The 20,855-nt window shown below is 38.7% G+C and overlaps 1 protein-coding gene across 6 annotated transcripts in view; it reads left to right on the forward strand.

The window, feature by feature from the left end:
• Positions 1-13,730: 13,730 nt before the first annotated feature.
• Positions 13,731-20,855, forward strand: part of ST6GALNAC3 (ST6 N-acetylgalactosaminide alpha-2,6-sialyltransferase 3) — a 225,979-nt gene continuing 218,854 nt past the window's right edge. For 4 of the 6 annotated variants that reach the window (XM_075759745.1, XM_075759746.1, XM_075759748.1 and 1 more), the window contains exon 1: positions 13,731-13,956. In XM_075759745.1, coding sequence (XP_075615860.1) covers positions 13,939-13,956 — 18 coding nt within the window. In that variant the 5' untranslated portion in view covers positions 13,731-13,938. The remainder of the gene's footprint in view (positions 13,957-20,855) is intronic. The other 2 variants (XR_012836519.1, XM_075759744.1) reach the window with 1 other exon arrangement.

A 20,855-nucleotide genomic window follows, 5' to 3' on the forward strand; every position in this document is an offset into this window, starting at 1 on the left:
ACAATTCTTCTAGTCTCTAGGAGACCTGGCAGCTATGCATTGGTCATCCCAGCCCAGGGCATGCCCGGATCCCAGAGCAGGCTACAACCAGCTTGAAGTTGCAGAGGAAGACAATGAACAATACAGTTCTTTGCTTTCACTGTTCATCTTTGCAGCTCTTGGGATAATGACAAGTAGGGATGGCTTGAATCAGCAGCATGTTTTCCTAGGTGGTTTTTGTTTTTAAAAATACCCCTATCTTTCTTTAAAATTAAAGTTTCTATTTATAACTAATTGTTGGCAGTACCACGTGCAAGAAACAGGAAACAAGGATCCTGTTATTTCTGGGTATCTTCCCAAAGAAGAATATTGCATGGAAACTAGAGTACACTGAAGCTAAAGCAGAATAATCTCTTAATGGGGATATTTGTTGAAGACAAGTGGCTCTCATTATAGCATAATTAAGAGCTTTTTGTAGTAACCAACCCTGCCAGCTATATACTTAGTAAAACTACTGGCCCTTACACAAAGTATACTCTGACATCTGTGAAAGTAGTTGCCACCATTGCTTGAATTGCCTCATGGTGCTGTGCAGGTAACTAGTTTGCACCACAAGCAATACTGCTTTTCAGCCATGCCTTGAATAGTCAGTTATGAGTAATAGGCAACAGCATGTTTGGCATAGAAGATGGTTAAATAACTTTTTCTTATGAGTGAATTCTGTTCTAGCAGTGCTAATAGATACACTTGTCATTTACCTCACTAAAAATGCATATGCCTATTGTGAAAGGGGTGGGTGACATGACCACCTGGTGGGGCTTATTTTTTCAACGTGTAGATAATTTGTCTTTGCTTTTGGAATAAAATGTTCCAACACTGACACTGCAGCCTGAAAAAAGAACTGAAAGAGCCAATATAAACCTGAGCTTTGAGAGATCTTTTTTCTTTTTTATGACTTCATCACATGCAGTATAATCAGCCACTAAATTTAGTGTTCTATGTTCCTAAACTGTTTGAGAACAGATCCTGAGTTCTGTGAGAAGTCATATCACTTTATAGCACATTTAGCAACTTCCTGAGGAGTTTTTGGTGTCTGCTTTCTCAGTGGAAATAATTATGATAGTGTTTACTTGCATTTCAGCAACAATTAGGAAACTTTCTGACTAATCTTGGAATAAGTTAATTTAGACTGCTCCTGTAAATAGATTCATGTTTTGTTTGAGAATATTTTCCAGAGATTCTCACACATTATTGAAAATTCTTGCATGGTTTTAGAAGCAAACAGCAAATGTGTGGTAAACACTTGAGCAAATACCTCCTGGAAATAGAAAATATATGAATATAGAAAACATTTTAAAGCTTTACATTTCTATTTGTGTCATGGTGAGATTTGGGTGTTAACAATCTTGTCTGTCTGTCTTCTCTCTCAGGTTCTTCCTTTCAGACTTGCAGAGTTCTGATCTAGTTTCATTTTGCCTCCTGAAAGTTTCTTCACTATTTTTGTGAACTGTAGCATGCAGACAGTAAAGCAGAAATGTTGGCTTTTGGAGATTGCTTTCCAGTTGACATAACTTCTTCTGACAAGTCATCTCCCCTTGCTGTATCAAAATTACTATTTTCCAGTACGTACTTATTTACCTGAGTACATTAATGTGATAATACGTGGGCAATCTCCGATGCTATTCTAGCTTGGTTGTGGATAGTCATCCTTGCTATTGATTTGAGCTGGTTTGGAGAGAGGGAAGTGTGGGTGAAGGAGAGCAGGAGTGGGGGGAAGAATCCCACATTGCTCTCTGCAGCTATTTTTGAGGAGAGACAGAATAGAATCATGAAACTTCAAAAGCTTTGTTCAGAGCACAGCTACTGTCTGAAATGTATTCAAAGCTAAATTCTCCTGTCCCTCTGCTGAACTTATTTTGTGTAAGAGTGTTTGTTTTGACTGTGCATAAGAAAAGCTTCAAGCAATGCAAATAATGGCTGCCTTCTGAAACCCAGATAGAAATAAAATGGGCACGCTATGGAAATGCAAACGTCACTAAAATCTCAAGTGGGTTTAAGATAGTGCTTAGAAAATTCATAAATTTGCTCTCACTTACCTAGGGCTTATGTTTGGGAGGCTATGTTAAAGGAAGAGAATTTTACTTTAGAAAAACAGTTTCCATTTCTGTTTGTGAAAACAGGATTAAACACAAATCTGTCAGCTCTTTACCCAGCCCTGATGCCAGTCTTTAGCTATGCCAGTCAGTGGCCTTGTGCCTTTGCTTTTCTAATACAGAGCTGCTGCCCACTTGGAGGAATTGCTGATGCTTTGCTTTGTGGGATTTAAAAATAGTAACCGAAGGAAGGAAGGAAATGCTCTCAAAATTGCAATATGGGTAATTTCCTGTCTGACCTCTATTTTTTTCTGTATTTTCCCCTCACTTTCTGTCCCGTATTATCCCAAGACCTTCTAGTCCTGACTGAAACCTAACTAAGGTTACAGCCCTTAGACTACAGCAACAACAGCAACTGGGTGCTTCACAGAAGGGAAATGTGACTGCAAAGCCTCACATCCTTGATTTTTCCAAAAGGGCAACTCTTTACTGGTTGCTGTTACATTAGGCTAAGGTTTTTACAGGAACACAGTAACGTGCAGTTCTCTTTATCCTTATCAGGAAAAGGTAGATAAATGTTAACTTGCAACGCAAATTGTCCAAGAATACAAAGGATGTGACAGAGCTATGACTTAAAAAGCTGTCCTTTCTGACACTTCAGAACCAGTTGCCTCTCAGTTGTTCATGACCTCACCTAACAGTCAGGTTTATATGTTCCTTCTAAAGAAAACTAAGGGTTGTGATTTATACCAAGAAGGATGTAAATATGGTCCTGGGCAAAGTCCAGTGGATCTGGCCATTTCTCCTTTGGCATCGTCTTCTGGAGTGATACTTCAGTAAAGGAATTAAAGGATAGGATTAGTCCAATATAATTAAACCCCCACCTACCTCCAATTCCAAAATTATACACTTCTACTTTTGGAGCCTTTAACCGCAAAAGATAACTTTATTTCAGATGAATAAAATGGGGGAACCCTGTGTTTGCAGATAGCTGCTGCATTTAGTCTCACATAAAAAAAGGCTAGGCTATCCATGTATTCTGACACTTTCTGGTGTGAGCAGCCATCCTGCTTGCACGTGGACTCCAGAATTTAAATTGAACCAGTCCTTAAAATCCTTAATTTACCTTGTCCTAATAACTCCTTGCTTCCATGACAGCTATATAAAATGTCTAAATGGGTATAACATCAATCTTAGCTCCTAGTATATATATTTTTCAGAGTCAATGAAATCTGTTGCTGCAGTTTCCCCAAATGCTGTTGTAAATTTTACTAAAATAGAAAGCCAGGCACAGTAAGTTTATCTCCAACTATAAAGCATTTTCTTTATCATGTACTACAGCATTTTAAAGAGACAAGTGAGCTATGGAAAGACTTCTGTCACATCTTGATAAGGAAAATCCTAGAAGGCTTTGAAAATAATAAAAATGTTATAAAACTGTATTATGGTGTGCACAATAAATCACAGCCTATTTTTAACTTTGATACTTTCTGGTGATTAATAGAAATACTGTAGTTTTATTGAGTTTAACACTAATGTTAGTAATAAATATTTGAGGGAAAATGAAATGAGGACTGTTACCCACCTTAGGATGATTAAAACCATTTTCTTTCCAAAATGTTTTATATTTAAAATATGTCTCTTTATACTTAGTTTATTCCCTCCTTGGTGTTTACATACACTGTTACTTGCACTTTTGTTGCAATAGGATCAGGGTGTTACCTGATTTGCAAACACTAATGGCTACACTGTCAATAATAGCAACAGACATAGAAAAACTATATGACAATAATCATCTTGAAAATATGGGGGCAGGAAAGCTCTTTACCTGTCTTGCACATTAATGCTAAAGATCTGCATTACAAACACATTGCACTTACATGTTCTCAAATGTTTTTGGCTCCAAGTTCTGATTCCTTTGCTATTGGGACATAGGCTGTGACTATCAGGCAATATTAATACATGAAACTGCTGAGAATATTTTTAGAGGCCTTTAAATTGTAGCGAGGGAGTAATGGTAGTTATGAAGGTTTGTAGATGATTGTGTGATTGAAGACATGGTAAATTTCTCCTGGAGATATACAACTTACTTCCCGTGAAAACTTTGCAACTTGAATTATCTTTGCAAAACCTGGTATTTTACACCAAAGACCACTGAATCAATAAAGTCCTTGCTGACCTAGAGTGATGTATGGCAGGATTAAATTGCTCCAAAAATTGGCTTTTTAAATATAGTCAGACCACCAAGTCTTTGTGTTTTATCACTATAATGGACGTATGCATCTTCCACTTTCAGTCTGGGGAAACTGTTAACAGAAGACTTAATTCCTTTTGAAAACTCTAAAATGACTTCTGACAAAACATCAGGATCACCTCAAGTCAGAAATCATCAAAATTAACAAATACACCTTTTCTAATTCTCCATGGACCATTGTACGGACTTACTCTGAGACTTGTTTCTTAAGTTACTTGGAATCTTAAAATAATGTTGAGGTTTTGTTTCTTCTCAAAGTTAGCATAACAACGACATACGTTCTTTCTGTAGCTTCTAATTGAGAAAGAATACATTGATAGAGGCAACTTAATTTGTATCCTGTTAAATGGCGGAAGTGGTAGATTCAGCAGTCAGTATAACTAGATTGGGGTTTGTCACAGGACAGGATTTTGCCTTTCTTTGCTGCTACTGCGTATCAGGGAAAGGTTGTGTCTTTTACTCTAGGTCTAGAAGTGACTGCTTTTGTGTGAGTTGTTGGCTTCTGAGGACTGGTGTCTCAGATGGTCCTGGAAGTCAGAAGACTTTACTGGCAACCCTGTTGAGTGCCACAGTAATGGCAAGACATGGAATCTGTACCTCTGACTTCTGGGATGCTAAAGTGAAAATAGTTTTAAATAACAAACTTGGGCATTAAAATGTTAAAATACCAAGCTGATTACCTCTGCAGTCTTAATTTGGTCAAATTACCTCCTAAACTTTATGCATAGTTTTGAACAATGTGATCAATAACATGGTTTTTGTTTTAACACTCCTGACTTGTTTACATGCACGTTGGCCAGATGCAGGTGGAGAACAGCTATTTTATATTCTGTTTGCTCCTCCTTGCCGACGTGTGGCCCTATGCCACATATTACTTCATGACAGTGAAAGCATTTCCTGAAGACAGGATGCCTAATTTCCTAATGGACACTCTTGTGCCATTCACTGTAATAGTCAGATCCACGTTAAAAATTATTACTATTTTATAGGAGAGTGAGTCACAGAAAAAATAGTTAGTGTCCATTTATGTTGCTGTCCAATGTAGGGTGCCTAAGATTTCTTTTTTTTCAGAGTACTTAGCATTATATTATTATTTCAGCATATTAATATGCTCAAAATATAAATCCTACTGCTTTCAATTGCAGCTGCAAGTACCCAGTGCATCAGTGAATAAGCCATAATGGTTTCAAATTGGGAGCTCAGAAAATGAGGGAAATAATACTAGTGCCTAGCTATTAATTCAGAGAGCATTGCAGAGGATTTGTGTTAGAGACAAGTTCAGAATTCACCTCTTCACAGCTGCTTTCAATGATTTAAATCATCAGAATACTTCTGCAGTTTTTGCTGAAAGCCATTTCTCATTCACTGTATAATTTTTAATTTTTTTTCCAGCAAGTGAAGCAGTGATCCTGTAGGAAACAGCATATTTGTGTAATGCTGATTGACTCTCACATTTTGCAAATTCTATATGCAAGTTCTATCTCTTGCAAGTTCCATCTTTTGAACTAGAAAAGGGAGAAAAAATGAACAAACAAACGCACCAACCAAAACCCCCCAAAACTTCCTTTGGGGAAAGAATTGTGTGATCATGTCATCTAAAAGTTCTGAGATCTGTATACCCAGGCTAATTTTAAGTTGCACAGACAAACAGAATTCCTTTATTTCTTTATTCTTGTGTCCAATTTTACAACTTTAATTGCAGGTTTTCAATAATATCATTTGTGTGTAAATCAATTTTTGTGTTTGGAACTCTAAACCTTTAAAGTCAGGGCTGCTGATTGTTCTGATAAAGGCAATATGCAAAACTTCTCTAACTCATTAAGTGCCTTAAATCCCCTAATAACTGCATCTTTTAATCTTCTAGTTCAGCATTACAGAGCAGCATAGAAAACTGTCAGAAGCAAGCTTGTCGTCACTTATAAACTTGTAACATCATCTCTGTTAATTTAAAGCATTGCATGGAATATGTTTTTGTTAAAAGTCTGATATGATAGTTATCAGATGTTTTGGAAGACATAAAAGCTTTTTTCTTGAGAATATATGTTTATAGTTTGAGACGAACTCTTCAAAGTACGGCAAAGTTTTGCTACTGGCAGTTTTCATGTGTGAAAGTAGCTTTAATAACAAGGTAGATATCTTCTCTTTAGATCCAGTGGAACAAAGTCTGTTGACGCTAGGACACAGCATGGTGTCTGGCTAGTGTCTCCTAAAGGCTTCAAGAAGAGTGTGGATTTAATAGGGGAGTGTGGTATCAGTTTATTTGGATTCAGAGGAGTAAAGCTCATGATTCAAGGTCTGTAAGCAGCTTTTACTGTTTCTGTTTCTCAAGCTGTGGCTAGGTAAGACTTTAAATATTCCAAGAAGGGAATTTCATTGAGAGAATTTTGATGGAAGGAGTAGAGTTAGGTTTCAGTATGATAGCTTAGTTGGTTTTATAACTCGGGAATCAAGTAAGGAATGAGGTTTAAAAATAGGAATACGTGGGTTCTGAGTTTCTGACCATCTCTAAATCTCTCCATATGATGCCTCTGTTAACAAGAAAATGTTGCTTAGTTTTCTGGCATATAAATTATAGTTTTTTGCTGCATGTCTAAACATTGGGGCCATAACTGAATAAAATATATCTAAGACAGAAAACATGAAAAAAATTTTTGTTCCTAAAATTCCTGTCATCATGTTATAGATCCATTTATAGCATGCTAAAATAATGCTAATTCATAATTCTCAATGAAATAATACCACAAGTTATTCTTGTTGCTAGTTTATATGCTGTGCATGCTGCTAGCTCTGGTAGAGCTGGTGCAGGTGATAAATTGTTGCAGAATTGGACCATTTCTGATTACATTTGTCTGTTTTTCTGTTGAAAGCCTGTAACTACAAAGAACTCTAAAACCTGAGATTAAGATTAGAAAAAAAATCCTTTGACTGCTTTTGTCTTGCTGTTGTGCTGGTTTTAATTAGAAATAGAAAGTTCTGGACCATAGGCCAAATCTGCCTGCAGGATCTGATTTTTCTGGACCCCAGTCATCTGCAGCCTCTGTCCTGGACTCTATCCTGGCTGGCATGCTGTTCCCTTTGTCTCTTAAGATGATGTGGGGCAGAGAATCTTTTGTCCCTGGTGGTATGGGACATCTCTGGGGGCATGGCACGTTCCTCCGGCTTTCTGTTCGTGGCAGGGCAGAGCCTGTTGAGCAGTGGCTGCTGCTGTCCCCACTCAGAGCTCTGTTGCTGCCTGCCAGAGCAGGGAAGACCTCCAAGAACTCAGAGCATGCTGACACTGATGGGGTCTACACGGTGCCTGAACGGGTAATGTATGGGACACTAGGCAGGCAAGGTGTCTTTCACATATTTGCCTCTTTTCCAGCCTGTGAAGTAGAGATGAGTTCCTGTACTTCAGAACCTCCCCCCTCCCAGGCAAAAAGAGGATTCTCAATTTCCATAATACAGATGAATTGATTCATTTATTTACTTATTTTCCCTGGAGGACAACTAATTGTTCAAGATCAAGATAGGGCTTTGGGATTCAGACTTTTTTGTGATGGTATGATGTGTAGCAGGTTGGTGTTGAGCAAGGTGGCTCAGATCTGACAGTGCTCAGGCTGAGCCCCTCCACGTACATTACATGAGAGTGGTCAAAAAAAAAAAACAACCCCACACCCTTTTCTTTTTTTCCTCCCTCTTAGAACAAAATGAATTCACTGCTGCATTAAATAAATCTATCTTTACTGCTGTGCTTTTAAAGTTTTCCTTTCAAGTGCAAAGAAACATTAGATAAAGCCTCAGAAAGGGATGAGGACAGGTTTTTTCAAAAGATAGGCAGTTTGGATAATAACAGAGCTTAGCCCATAAAACCAGTGGCTGACTGGATCTTTGGAGGAAGCATGGCAGGGAACAGCCTCTGCTTCTGCAGTTCAGAAGAAGGTATTCTCCTAAGTTGAAATGCTGGATTTAAATTTTCTGTTCTAATTTAGGGCCTTCAATACTGTGATTGAAGTCATAGCTGGTTCCTTTTCCTAAGCTCCTTTTATGTGAACAGCTGATTCTCCAAGATAAAATCTTGTTAGGCAAATTGACATGGATGTATCTAAGTGTGAAATAACATCTAGGTTTTTGTGATGTTAGAATTATATGTTATAAAAATAGTGGGAGTGTAAGGCATTGATAATAGGAGCAAAGAATGTAAGAAGTTAATAGTGGAAAAACCAACTATGTCCTTGGCTGAAGAATTTACAAGAAATGCTCATCAACCAACCATATTCTCCAGTCAGCAATGTTACCTTTAAATGACAGTGCCTTTTCAAAAACATCATTTAGCTTTTGAATGCCCTTCAGAATATTATTGATGGGTTTTCTTCTCCTGGAGATTGCAGTAAGTTATACATTTGTTTATCTTACTATTTTTATACAGGCAAAACAGCTGGTGACATGAGTGGACACAGCACTCTTCAGAGTTGCTTAGTCTGTTTTAATTAGAGGAAAGCTGCCTGGGAAGATGGACAGCGTTCTCTGAGAACTTTTTTTGCTGCATTTTAAATTCCATTTGTTCTGTTAAAGCAAACTTACAAATAAGATATGACATACACTTTTTCATTAATACAAAATAGAACAGTCTGTAGTTCAGTGTAAAATGATTACTGTTTAATAACCAACTTTAAAAGCAGAAACCTGAAGTTCTCAGATAAGTTTGTATTGAAAATAAAATGACAACATTCTGAAAAGATTACTAATTTGTAGGGTTTGCTTTGTTCTGCTTCCAGGAACTTCTACAGACCTTTGTGTTTTACCCTCTGAATATTCATGCATTTAAAAATATTGGGGTCTTTAAATTTTCTTTTAAATAATAAATATTTGACAGCATTGTGTACTATGTATAAAAGCCATATACTACAGATATAGGATAGACTATTTCCTTTATATCCTATAGATATAAAATAGCATGGTGTTTACCTTATTCAAAGATTTCTGTCATGTTAGAGAATAAAGGGAAAATTTTTTTTCCTAAAACTGTTAGGTCTGTCCAGGACTTGATTTTTTTTTTTTTTTTTTTAAAAAAAATAATGTTTAGTTGTAAGAAAGTTGGGAGGTGTGGATTTAAGTGTGTTTTGTGTGTATTACAAAGGGGGCGAGAGGGGGTACTGAAGAACATGCAAGGTCTGAAAGTGCTGTGTGGCTATGCTAAATTGTTACCATGACACTGAGTAACAGTGAGGTGATGAGCTGAATGTCTAATAGCTTTGATGGTGCCGAGCAATCCTTGTCTCCTGCCAGTAAAACACAGGGAAGTATTCTACAACTAAGCCTTTTTTTTTTCTTTTTTTTTTTTTTTCTCTAAATGTGGCATGGTTATCCTGCAGCTGAGTAGAGTACAGATGAATTGTGCTGAGAAGGAAGCTGGGTAGGACAATATATACTTCCGATTAGGGGTCTTTCATTAGCGTGTGTATGGCATGCCTGTTTTAAGATGTAAGGATTTTCTGAAAAGTAAAGGTAGAATTCACGCTGTATCAAGCCCCATGTCTTTTCCTCAGCTTCTGGACACCAGACAGAGTGCAGCAGGAGTTCACCTCTGAAATGAAGCACACTAGCTTGATTTAGCCTTTTTTCTTACCTGAAAAGTCAGGTTGATGAAAAGGTTTAAAGTGAAATTACATGTAACATTTGGATAAACTAGTAAGATTTCCTATTCAAATTATAGCCTGCTGTCTGTCTGTCATCTCAGCTTCTACCTTTGTCGTGCCATTGGGCTTCTGAGTAGCCTATATGGCTTACCTCTAATGGTGAGTTACATGAGGTAAGGAAAAATTGATACAGAAGTTTGGGAAGATGAGTTGTCTGGACAACAGCAGAGCAGAACTATTACCCCACCACTGACTCAGGTTGCACCTGAAGGGTGAGAAATGCCATCTTGTGTCATTGCTGCCTGATAAAACTTTGTAGTGGCAGCAAGTAGAAAAATAGTTTCCTTTTGACACATTTTCACTAGATGAGACAGTGTCTGATCTCAACAGTTAGTGAGAAGATAATAGTTTTTAGCCTTTCTACAAGTAGGCACTTTTAAAATACAGAGTATGGGACTACTAAATTAACTTAATGTTTAAGTCTGTTACCTATTTGTAGGGTTTTGGCTTTGAAGTTCTTATAGGTGAAAGTACAGCTTCATTAGCTATGTGATGTCCGTTCACCTAACAAACCAATCAAGGAGTAATCATGGCACAGCCTAGCCCGGCATAGCTAGCCATATTGGCAGTACAGAGAAACTCTTACTTGAAGGCTGGTATTGTGTAGCTGTATTAATCTTTGCAAATTACGATTTAATCAGCCTTCTCCACAAAGGATCGATTTATTATAACAGAATTAGTTTTTAAGACCTAGAATTGAAAATGCTTGCTGCCTAACCAACCATATTTTTCCCAAGATTGCATCTCCATAGGAATGTATTGGCAGGTTTTGAGCTAGATGGCAATATGCAAGGTCTTAGTCCTCAGAACTAGAACTAGTGACTTTGTGTGGCCTGTCACAATGATTCAGACTTGAAAGGCAGTTTCATACTGCCTTTGACATCCCTACCAGGCAACAACAACTGTGTTCATTTTGGATGGGAAGTTGCAGGCATGACTGAAATTTGAGTGAGCCATGTTTGACCTAAAGCTGATTTCAAGAGAACTTTAAGTTCAAGTAGAACACTTCATGAAGCTCATGGAAAAGATATGCTTACAATGTTTGTTTGCTTTTATTGTTTGGTGGATGCATTTCTTGATGTAGTTTCTCTGAGGTGAAATTAGCTCAGCCTGAGGCTGGGCTTTCTGCCGCTATTTACGGTGATCTCAGCTAGAGTCACACCTTCAGTTCCTGTCCCCAGGAGCAAATAAAGTGGAATCTTATATCCCTCCTTACAGAAAAGTGCATGTTTGTCTGAAAGGCATGGGTTTAGGTTTTCTCCTCTCTAAATTAAGTTCTGGAAGAAAAAATTCAAACTTCGCCCGTATTTGCAGAAAACAAACACAGAGTTTCCCATGGCTTGCTCACAAGTACCAGCAGAGCATTGTCTAAAAAAAAACCAAACAGCTGCTGCTGCAGCAGGGATTCCTGTTGGCTGGGAATGGCAAACAGGAACTGTGGGACCCTCCGCACACTGCGAGTAGCTCCATGGGCATTTAGAGCACCTTTAGTATTCCAGAAAATCGATTTGACTGTATTTCACTAAACTAAGAAAACTTAGAGGGGTTGTAGCTGTCTGTTGGACAATCAAAGAAATTACTTTTGTTATGCCCCTAAAAAGGTGTCATACCTCACAGCAGGTAGATGAATATGAGGTGGTTGGATTGTGGTGAGTCACAGAGGGAGGGAGGGATGGCTGTTGCTGGAGTGAAGTATCTGTAAAATAAATGTCCATTTACACAAAGCCTAAAAGTTAAAGGTCACCATATTTTGTCCGATATGGTGTTTAGAATCAAAACATGTCAGAGAAATGCTTAAAACAAGATGCCTACCTACATCTTTGCCTTTCCTTAAGGAATGTATTTCACTGGAAATCCCTCAATGCTTTGGACAGATCTGAAATGGCTGACCTTTTCAGGATGGTTTCTCTCCAAGTCTCATTCCTTTTGTTCTTTACAGACTTGGTAAGAGGGGGTGGGGTGGGAAGGGGATGGAACATTTTTCAGTTGTCTCAGATGGAAACTTATCCCATGCCCACCTCACAGATGGAAGGAATAGTTTCAGTCCCAGAAAACTAGATGCTTGACTGCTGGAGATAAAAATAGGCAATTATTTCTTTAATTGGAAAACAATGAATAATTTGTGTATCTTATTCATTAAAAAACAGAGCTTTGTTACAGAACTCCTTATGAATAACTAGTCCTTAGAGAGGCATAAACTGCAATTCAGAATGATGTAACACTGATTAGTGGTAGCTTCTAACAAAAAAAGACCGCAGGTCCCACCCTTACAAGCTTCTTCCACTGATTTGTTGTTTACGTATTTCCTTATATTAGACAACTCATAGTTAGAAAATTCATTAGGGTTTTTTTCATTAGTCTCCCCAGCAGCACCATAATTTTCAGCTCAAGAGCTTTGGCTTGTGGCTCTAGTTGAGCAAAGAGGTGGATTTCCAGTGGTGAGAGGGCCTGAGGAGTTTGCAGGTCCTGGGTAACACTACGGTGCTCTGGAGGGAAAGGTGCAAAGGCCAGACACAAATTGGCAGCATCAGGAAGGCAGCCAAGGACTGTGAGCTGGAGAATGCCTCCCCAGTCCCTTTCTGTTCTGCTCTTGGGGATGATTTGCCCCTGCATAGAAATGAGGACAGCTAATTCTTTTAGTTTCAACCTACTTATTGTCTTGAGGGATTGCACCTGGATTGGAGAGGCTTGCCAGACAGGGAACAGTTTTGGTTATTAAATGCGCAGCACAGTACTAACCCCTTCTGGATTCCACATATTAAGGAGCTCTGTGGTAAGCAGTTTTATAACATTATCTGGACTGTATTGGCTGCATGTAAACAGGTACCCGGAGTTGCTGCAGAGAGGATGAAGACATCCACTACAGGGAATTTATTAAGGGAGAGGGAGAGCTTTGGTGTGTATTAAAGCAGCGGGAGTGAAGCAATGTAGCACACAAGGAATACAGGGAAAGTGCCAAGTACAGAAAATGCAAAGGGTTCCAAGATGTAGTAATGGGAAAGTGTAAAAGGGGAAGAAAGAGACTGCAGGAGAAGCAACAAATATGAAATGAAACCTTTATAACATATAGAGCATCATATGCTACAGACAAATTTGAATTTAAGATGATGTAAAGTGAAAGATTTCTTCAACAGCTGAATGTATTAATCTGCAGTTAATCTCACTGCAGTGTAAGAAAGCCCAAAGAAAGTTCAGAGACCCTTTATCAGTCTTACACAAATAAAAGAACCCCACAAACACCCACACTTTCCATTCCCTGTGATATATGCCAGCCCTTTACACAAAAAGGCACACGCTGCACAATGCAAGCACCTCTGGTGGGATATTTGTGTTGGTTGCTGATAAAGATTAGCTCTCATGGGGAAGCAGTTGCAGCCTTCAGACAAAGGGAAGCCTGCTGTACAATGAAAAGGGCTTAACATAAAATGATACTTCACACTAACAAGCAGCGTAAGGATTTTTAGAGCCCAAATAATAGAGCGAGTTTGGACTTTTCTGACTAGCTGGCAGCAACTGTCTCCTGAGAACATTTAGAGAGTTGCACAGGGATTAATTATAAACATGCAGCTTGATTTCCAAACATCACAAAACATCTGCAAGGTATAGATTGCCATTTGTACGTATAGTATTGCATGAGAGCGTCCTGGAGCTCACAAAAATACACGCTGGAGCCATGAATCAAACTTGGTCATGTGATGGAGGGGAGGTACCGGGCTGGCTCCCAGCCAGTGGTAGGAGCTGATGGGTGGAACAGACGGGGCATAAAAAGACTAATATGACTAACGGATCCTGGATGCGTGGTACCCTTATTTGGATCTACAGGAATGTAGGCTCTAGCAGTTCTGCAGCTCTACCAGCCTTTTGCCTGACACTGGAACTGCTGCTCACAAAGTAGAATCCTGCTGCTCTGTGGTAGGAAGGATAGAGAAAGAACATGGCCTGCATTTTGAAGGTAAATCTCTATCTGTTGCTTGAATGCATTGTTAGAGAGCCCCTCGCTGCTCAGAGGCATGGATTCGGTATGGTCCTATTGCATCTTCGTTGTCTTTTTGAATACTGGCTTTGTTTTGCAAATGAATACGGAGAGATTCTGCAACGTACAGCTGTGCTCTGCTTCGCTCTGCCATTCTTTTCCTCTTTCCCTGCATTGTCAGAACTGCGAGCTATCGGCTAGCGGGAAGGGAACTGTGTACCGAATAATAGGAGGGGGGTGAGGGGCTCTGGTTTGTCTCAGCTGAGTTGGAGCCAAATTCCTTCAGGAGCAATATCATTTGGGCAACAGACTTCCAGTACAAAGGACAAAAAGGGGGAAGTTATTTTCTTTTTTTTGACCGTGCAGCATTTACTGCTTTTAAAGCAAAGGTTGCAGATATACACAGCTGTCCCAGTTGCTCCTTAAGCACACACTCCCCTGCTGAATTTACCCAAGATCCAGATGGTCTACACAATTATACTTAATATTTAATTGCATTTGACAATCCAGTGACTTATTTGATAAAGGGTTTTTCCCCTTCACGCCAGCAAATATAAGCGTAAACTTACCGTGTGACCATATGCTTTCTCCAGCCTGCTTTCCTCACCAGCATAAAAGTATTTTCAGCCAGCATGTCATGGAGATGGAGGGAGCATCACTAGTACTAAGGATTGAATGAAAGGGGAGGAGGCGGAAGTGCAGTCAGTTGAGAACAAACAGCGTTTGTTTCCTTACAGTGTTGTCACTTGCAGGGAGTCACTCTCCTGTGCCTGGCTTGAAAGTGATTTGTTTCGTATTCATTTGCGATCTGCCTTGCTCTGTTCTGTGTATATTTTGAATACATTTCCACTCTGTTCCTTTTACTAAATAAAAGTGATCTGTGAATGCTTTGTTATTTTCAGTCTGATCTTCTAACAAAGGGTTGATTTATCCCAAACTTTGGGATGGCCTCTCATAGCAGTTGCCTTCAGCATATCAGCAAAATGGATAAATTACAAAGCTTCAAAACAGTCCCCAAATAATAAACATTCCTTGAATTCAGTTCTTATAACTTTTTTTTTTTGGCATTCAAATTTAAAAACTATTTACTTTGCTGCAATTTTCCCCTTTCATTCATTCATGAATTCTGTGGTACGTGGATATTTTTTGAGTTTTCTTTCATGAGCATGTAGGTTGTGGCAGCTTCTGTTAATAAATATGGCAAACTCTGCCTCAAGTGCAGAAACTTCCCTGAACTACCAGGTTCTGTTTGGAGAGAGATGGTAACAAACTCCTTTAAGCCAACAGCACTGACACAATCGAGAGTTAAATTGTGACTTGGGATGAGGATATATGAGCTCGGTGAATGGAGCCTGGCTTCACAAAGATAAGTACGTGCACTCCTTTTTAAACACTCCCCAGATGACTTAGCTAGGATCTGCAAGTGATTCAGAAGACTGAATTTCTTTACTTTTTTTTGACTATGTGGAGAAATCATATGCAAAATCTTCCCTCTGGCCCTAACAATGAAATAAGAATATCATTTTACAAGAAAACTCCAGTGTCTCTTTCCCCCTCTCAATTGTTTCCTCTGCACAGCCTGGTGACACAGCCTGCCACAAGCATGACTTCTGCAGTGCCTTCCTTTTAGGGTTTGAATTATAACACAGTAAACACTTTCCCTTTGCCCAGGCTTGGAGCTTCATTTGGTTGTAATTCTGATGATTGAATCAATAGATAAATGGGTATTCCTTGACAGACAACCCTCTGCCAGCTTAATTCTTAATCCTGTTAATACAGGCAGGTGCAAGGATAAAAAGTGAAAGAGATATGTGATTAGCTTTGCCATAAGACAGACTGGGCTTTCTCAAGAGTAATTTAAATGTCTAGATCAAGATACTTAACGGTGTATAAGTCTTTAATGTAATGCCTACACATACTCCTAAAGCTTTTACCGTAACAAGGAAGTTCAGAATAATACGTATGTTTTGATGTGACACCAGGGTAATTCCTTGTGAAAATACAAACCTGTTAGCTACACTCTCCACCTTTCTCTTGGGTTTGTCCTGACTCTCTTGTTTATTCAGTCAGTAGCCTGTGTGGAAGCATTAAAAAAAAAACAAAACACACACATAAAAAATAAAAATCTGTGCTATAGAGATAAACTAGGTGGTGGCACATGGGAAGCCAGAGCAACAGTGCATCCTTGCCACTTCAGCCCTGAGTGCCTCTGGCTCTGCTTTGTGGCTTGCCCTCCCTCCATTCCTAGGTTTTTAATTTCCCCCTGCACTTCTCACTCATTCCCCCACCAAAGATATTGAGACTTGTAGAATGTTGGAGTTCTGTATGTGTGAGAGTTTAATATAAATGAGATTGGATAGAGATGTCTGTAAAAGCACAAAGAACAGAGATGGCTATTAATAATTAACTGTGGTTAAGAGCATATTAGAAAAACTGTATAACCTTTAGATACCAAGCCCTACTTTTACTATGACTACTGCAAGAAGTGATCTGTGTGTGTAGCCCTTGTAGAAATGCTTGGGAAGATGATTCTTCCTAGGGTGGGGGCTGTCTGTAGCGTTTGTTGTACACTCTCTCTAGGTAAGACTGACTGGGCTGTTGCTCATCATGGCTCCAGAAACTTTGTCTCCCTATCAGTAGTGGGACAGTCTCGTTAAAACCAGTGAAACCCTCTTTTTCTGAGGAATTCTCTCTTCTGTTGAGGAAATGCAGAGAAAGAGGCGAGTTCTAAGAAATAGATTGTGTAGTGTTTGGGTTTTTTTTATCATGTCTTTAAAAATCATGGCAGAATAGCAGAGTGAAGCATAGGCATTTCTTGGAAACAAATAGTTGATCTTATGCTTGTTACTATGGTAGCTACATGCCACCTTGCTGATTACTAGATTAACAGAGTGATTACTATTTATGTAGTCACTATTGTCCCCAAAGATGTTGAACTCTCTAACTTCCACTGTATCACCTACTGACCCTTTAAAATGATGACAGATGTTACTCAATAAATTACTTCAAAGAAATGCTAGTTTTTGCATAATTGTAAAATGATACTTCAATGTACTTGTTGTCTTACAATAAATACAACATGAATGATAATGATACTCTGTAAAATGTTGATATCCCCCACTGAGGACTGGACCATAATATTTTAAAGGAAATAGAACAGGTAACTTAGTTCACGCATGCTGCACTTTACAGGGGATTATGCCTTCCCCTATTTACAAACTCTTCTTTTTAAATGGAGGTTTTGAAGAAGATGATGGAGGTGGATTATGTTGTCATCATAGTATGATTTTAACAGTGTAAGCTTAATGTGGTAGAATTTAATAAAAAAAGTCCATGTGTGATGGGTCCATACAGTGAGAACTAAGTGTGAAATCTAAAAAGAGATTTCCTTCTGTTTTGTGTGCTGTGTATTTACTGTGCGGTGAGCAAAAGAGATTTCGTGTGCCTGTAGGCTGGACGTGACCCTCTACTAGCAGAGATCACAAGTGAGTTGAAACCTTCAGTGAAATTCTGTGGTCTAAATAGTATTTGTATAATGTGAGGCAATGGTCTTGTCACCACAGCTGATTGTGAGTTCTTCTGTCAAAGTAAGCAGGTGGCCAACTAAAATCTATAGTTTCTTTAATTTTTTTTAATCTAATCCAAAGATTGAAAGAACTGTCTTGCAAAATGTAACTTAAAAGTTTCAACCAAACAAAACCCTTCAGCATGTGCTTATAACAGTTTTCTGCAGGATGCTGTCAAAGGTGACCATACCTGTGTGTTCACCTATGATTGTTTTGCATGTTTCCTCTCTGTGGTTATCTCAGCTGGTTTAATTAAAACCATAGGTTGCATTTTGCCCTTAGTTCATAAGGTAAGCTGGTTTTGGCAGGAATTTTCTGTAAGAGTTTTCTCTGAGTGTTCAGTGGTCTGCGTCTGACTGGGGTCTTCAGACACTGCAGTAACACAGATAATGTTACTATCTGCAGGCATATGCTCCATCTGCACTTTTGAGACTAAAATAGCAAAGCTGATCTCATTATATTAAATTTTCCACCCTGGCAAGTAGCTGTTCAGAGGGGAGAGGCAGCAGGTCTAAAAGGATCTGGTCCTGGTGTTTGGACACTTGTAATTTTTGATATTTATTCATTAATTTGATTTTTTTTTTTAATCTCTATGTGCATGATGAAGATTGTAGGTATTTCCTCCCAGGTTTCTGTATCATCAGGAGCATGTTCCTTGTTTCAATTCTGCTCTGTTTTCCAGGGTAGGCTTTATGTCTTACCATAATTCCATTTGCTGCTAGGGATTTGCAGGATGCAGGGCCTTCCATAGAGATGACCTCTATATCCTGCTTGAATCAGGTCCAAGATAATTCACATACCTCTTGACTTTGAAATTGACTGCAGTAATGTTTATGCATGGCATCTGTTTTCCTTTGCTGAGAATTGTACTTGGATCCTGTTTGACTCTCGTGCTGTGCTCTGTCCTGTGACACGATAGGAGATGGAGAGATCCTAGGGAAAGGAACAAAGGCGACCTCCCCTCCTCATGGGACAATGCCCATCTGATGGGTCATTTCCCAGCAACATCTAAATTTGCTGCAGGTTCACTGCAATGTGAGCTCTCTTCTCAGCCAGTCTTAAGCTGATGATCAATAGTTTTGTGGGCAGCGGTATTTCTATTGTGACTGGAATCATTCCTAGGAATATGTGGTTATATCTTTAGAGATGGAAAGTGTTACGTCAATGTTAAGAGATCTGACTTCTGAGCTTCCGGTTCCTGCCCTTTTTCACACTCAATGGCTTCAGCAAGATTTCTTTTTCTTACACAATTATGGTGTAAATATGTAAAGATGCCCCTTATGAGGTATGCACAAAGGAGCTGGGAAGTGACAAGGCAGATGCAACAAGGAGTTACAGAGAAGAATCAGGATTTTTGAGGCAGTCAACAGGTTTCTTGATGGATCAGCTATTGGCTGATTTTCCCCCTGCTCCCCATCTTGCTAAACAAAACTAGCAAAACTCCAGAGTTAATTCTTTCTGATGCTCTTTTTACATTGAATATTTCTATTTTAAATAAATTTCTTAAACTTATTCTGTTTCTAACTAAAAGACTTCTTTTTCAATACACTACATTGTTTACCTCTAAGCTGCTCCAAAGTGAATGAAGCTGCTTTACTGAATCTGGCAATGTGCAGGGCTAGGATTTGCTGTATCATGGTCCAGTGATGCTTAATTACCATGTAAGATTTTATGGAGTGTAGTACATGGAATTTTGTAATATGTTTTTTATTATGTTGGCTTCTTGAAAATTTAAGGAAAATTAAATTCTAAGAAGTATAAAAACGCTTTTCATTCTCACTTGCAATGATCTTAAACTAATTATACTTTAAAGACAATGTATTAGCCTCCTCCCAAGCAGGAGGAGATGGCAGTCTAGTCCTACAAGTGAACTTGCTTTGGTTGAATAAATTTGATTTTGATGCCCATGTAACTAAACCAAGACAATCTCCAGTGTAAGCATACTTCAGTTGGTTTAAAACTGGAGTTTCCTGTCTGAATTTATTAGAAGTGTAAAAACTAAACCTGCAAACCCAGCATGAAATTAGCTGTCTCATACTTTAGAGCTTTACATTTAAGTAGTTTATATGATAAAGCAGTAATGGGAGAAAGGTTTTTGTTTTGTAGTTCATCTTTAAGCAATGAAGCATGTGTCATCCAGATGTTTTAGGCTTCTCCCCCACCCAGGATACACAATTGTTGTGTACATTATCACAGGTATGGAATGGCATATTAAAGGTAGAGCAGTCTTCTCAAAATTCAGCCTCTTTGTAGACTTGCGCATGAGCTTCAGTGGTTTATGTCTTGTTCTTTTTTTAAATTTTCATCTTGACATGTCGTGAATGCCAGATAACTTGGCATGCCATAGTATGACATAAAACACCATAGGAAGCAGCAAATTCTTATACTTCTACGTAACATATCAAACCTTTTGAAATATAGGACAGATGTGCTCTTACTTATTTCTGGTGAGAAGGCAGACAAAAGGAAAGTGGACCTTGTTTTGTGACTGTAGCTAAACATTTGTGATTAATTTAAGGGGGTCTGAAATGCAGCTTAAAAGATCCCAGGTTTTGTTTTAATTTTTAGGGTTTAGTCACAACTGTCACAGCATCTGCTCAGTTAATTTGAAAAGGCAGAGCTTTCAGCATTTTTTTTTTCTGTTCCTTTGCCATGTTTCATTCCAGCAGTATCTGTGCACCTTCCAGAAGTGTAGTACTGGACACGGTGCTCTGTCCAGGCTTTGTTCTTTCATCTTTTCCCAAGTAAGCAATATCTGTGCAGCAGGTTGACTTGTTTTAAGAGAGATTTTTTTTGTGTGTGGCTTAAAGGGGCGGGAGAAAAAAAAAGGTTTCTGTGTATTTGTTAGGATGGGAAAGGTCAAATGCTCGCACAGGGAATGGAAGATGAATTTCTTTATCTTCCTGGTGGTTATTGGATGAATATAATTTTTGGACCGATCTCCTCCCCAGAGCAGCTTTTATCATAAAGTAAAGAGCTATTTTGTGCAAGAAAAATGAAATTATTGATTGTAAATGTATTTAGATTTTTAGTTTAACCTTCAGATATTATGGGCCATTTCCAAATAAATTGCTGACACTGAAGAGGATTGGAAATTCTGTGGGAAGCCCATGGGAAGAGTGGGAGCCCTTGGTTTGGCTACTGCTGTTTGGTCCCTTAATTGCTGCAGAAAGGTCCTGCTGAGTGGCAAGCTGGTTGCCCCCAAGAACAAAGCCAGCCTATGAACCAAACTGATAATTTATTTTGTGGTTGTGACACTTTCCCAATACTTTCTTCTGCCTATCAGTTGCTCTCCACCATGGTCTGATATAT

Source organism: Balearica regulorum, chromosome 8 (genome assembly GCF_011004875.1).
Source record: "Balearica regulorum gibbericeps isolate bBalReg1 chromosome 8, bBalReg1.pri, whole genome shotgun sequence".
Classification (NCBI taxonomy): domain Eukaryota; kingdom Metazoa; phylum Chordata; class Aves; order Gruiformes; family Gruidae; genus Balearica; species Balearica regulorum.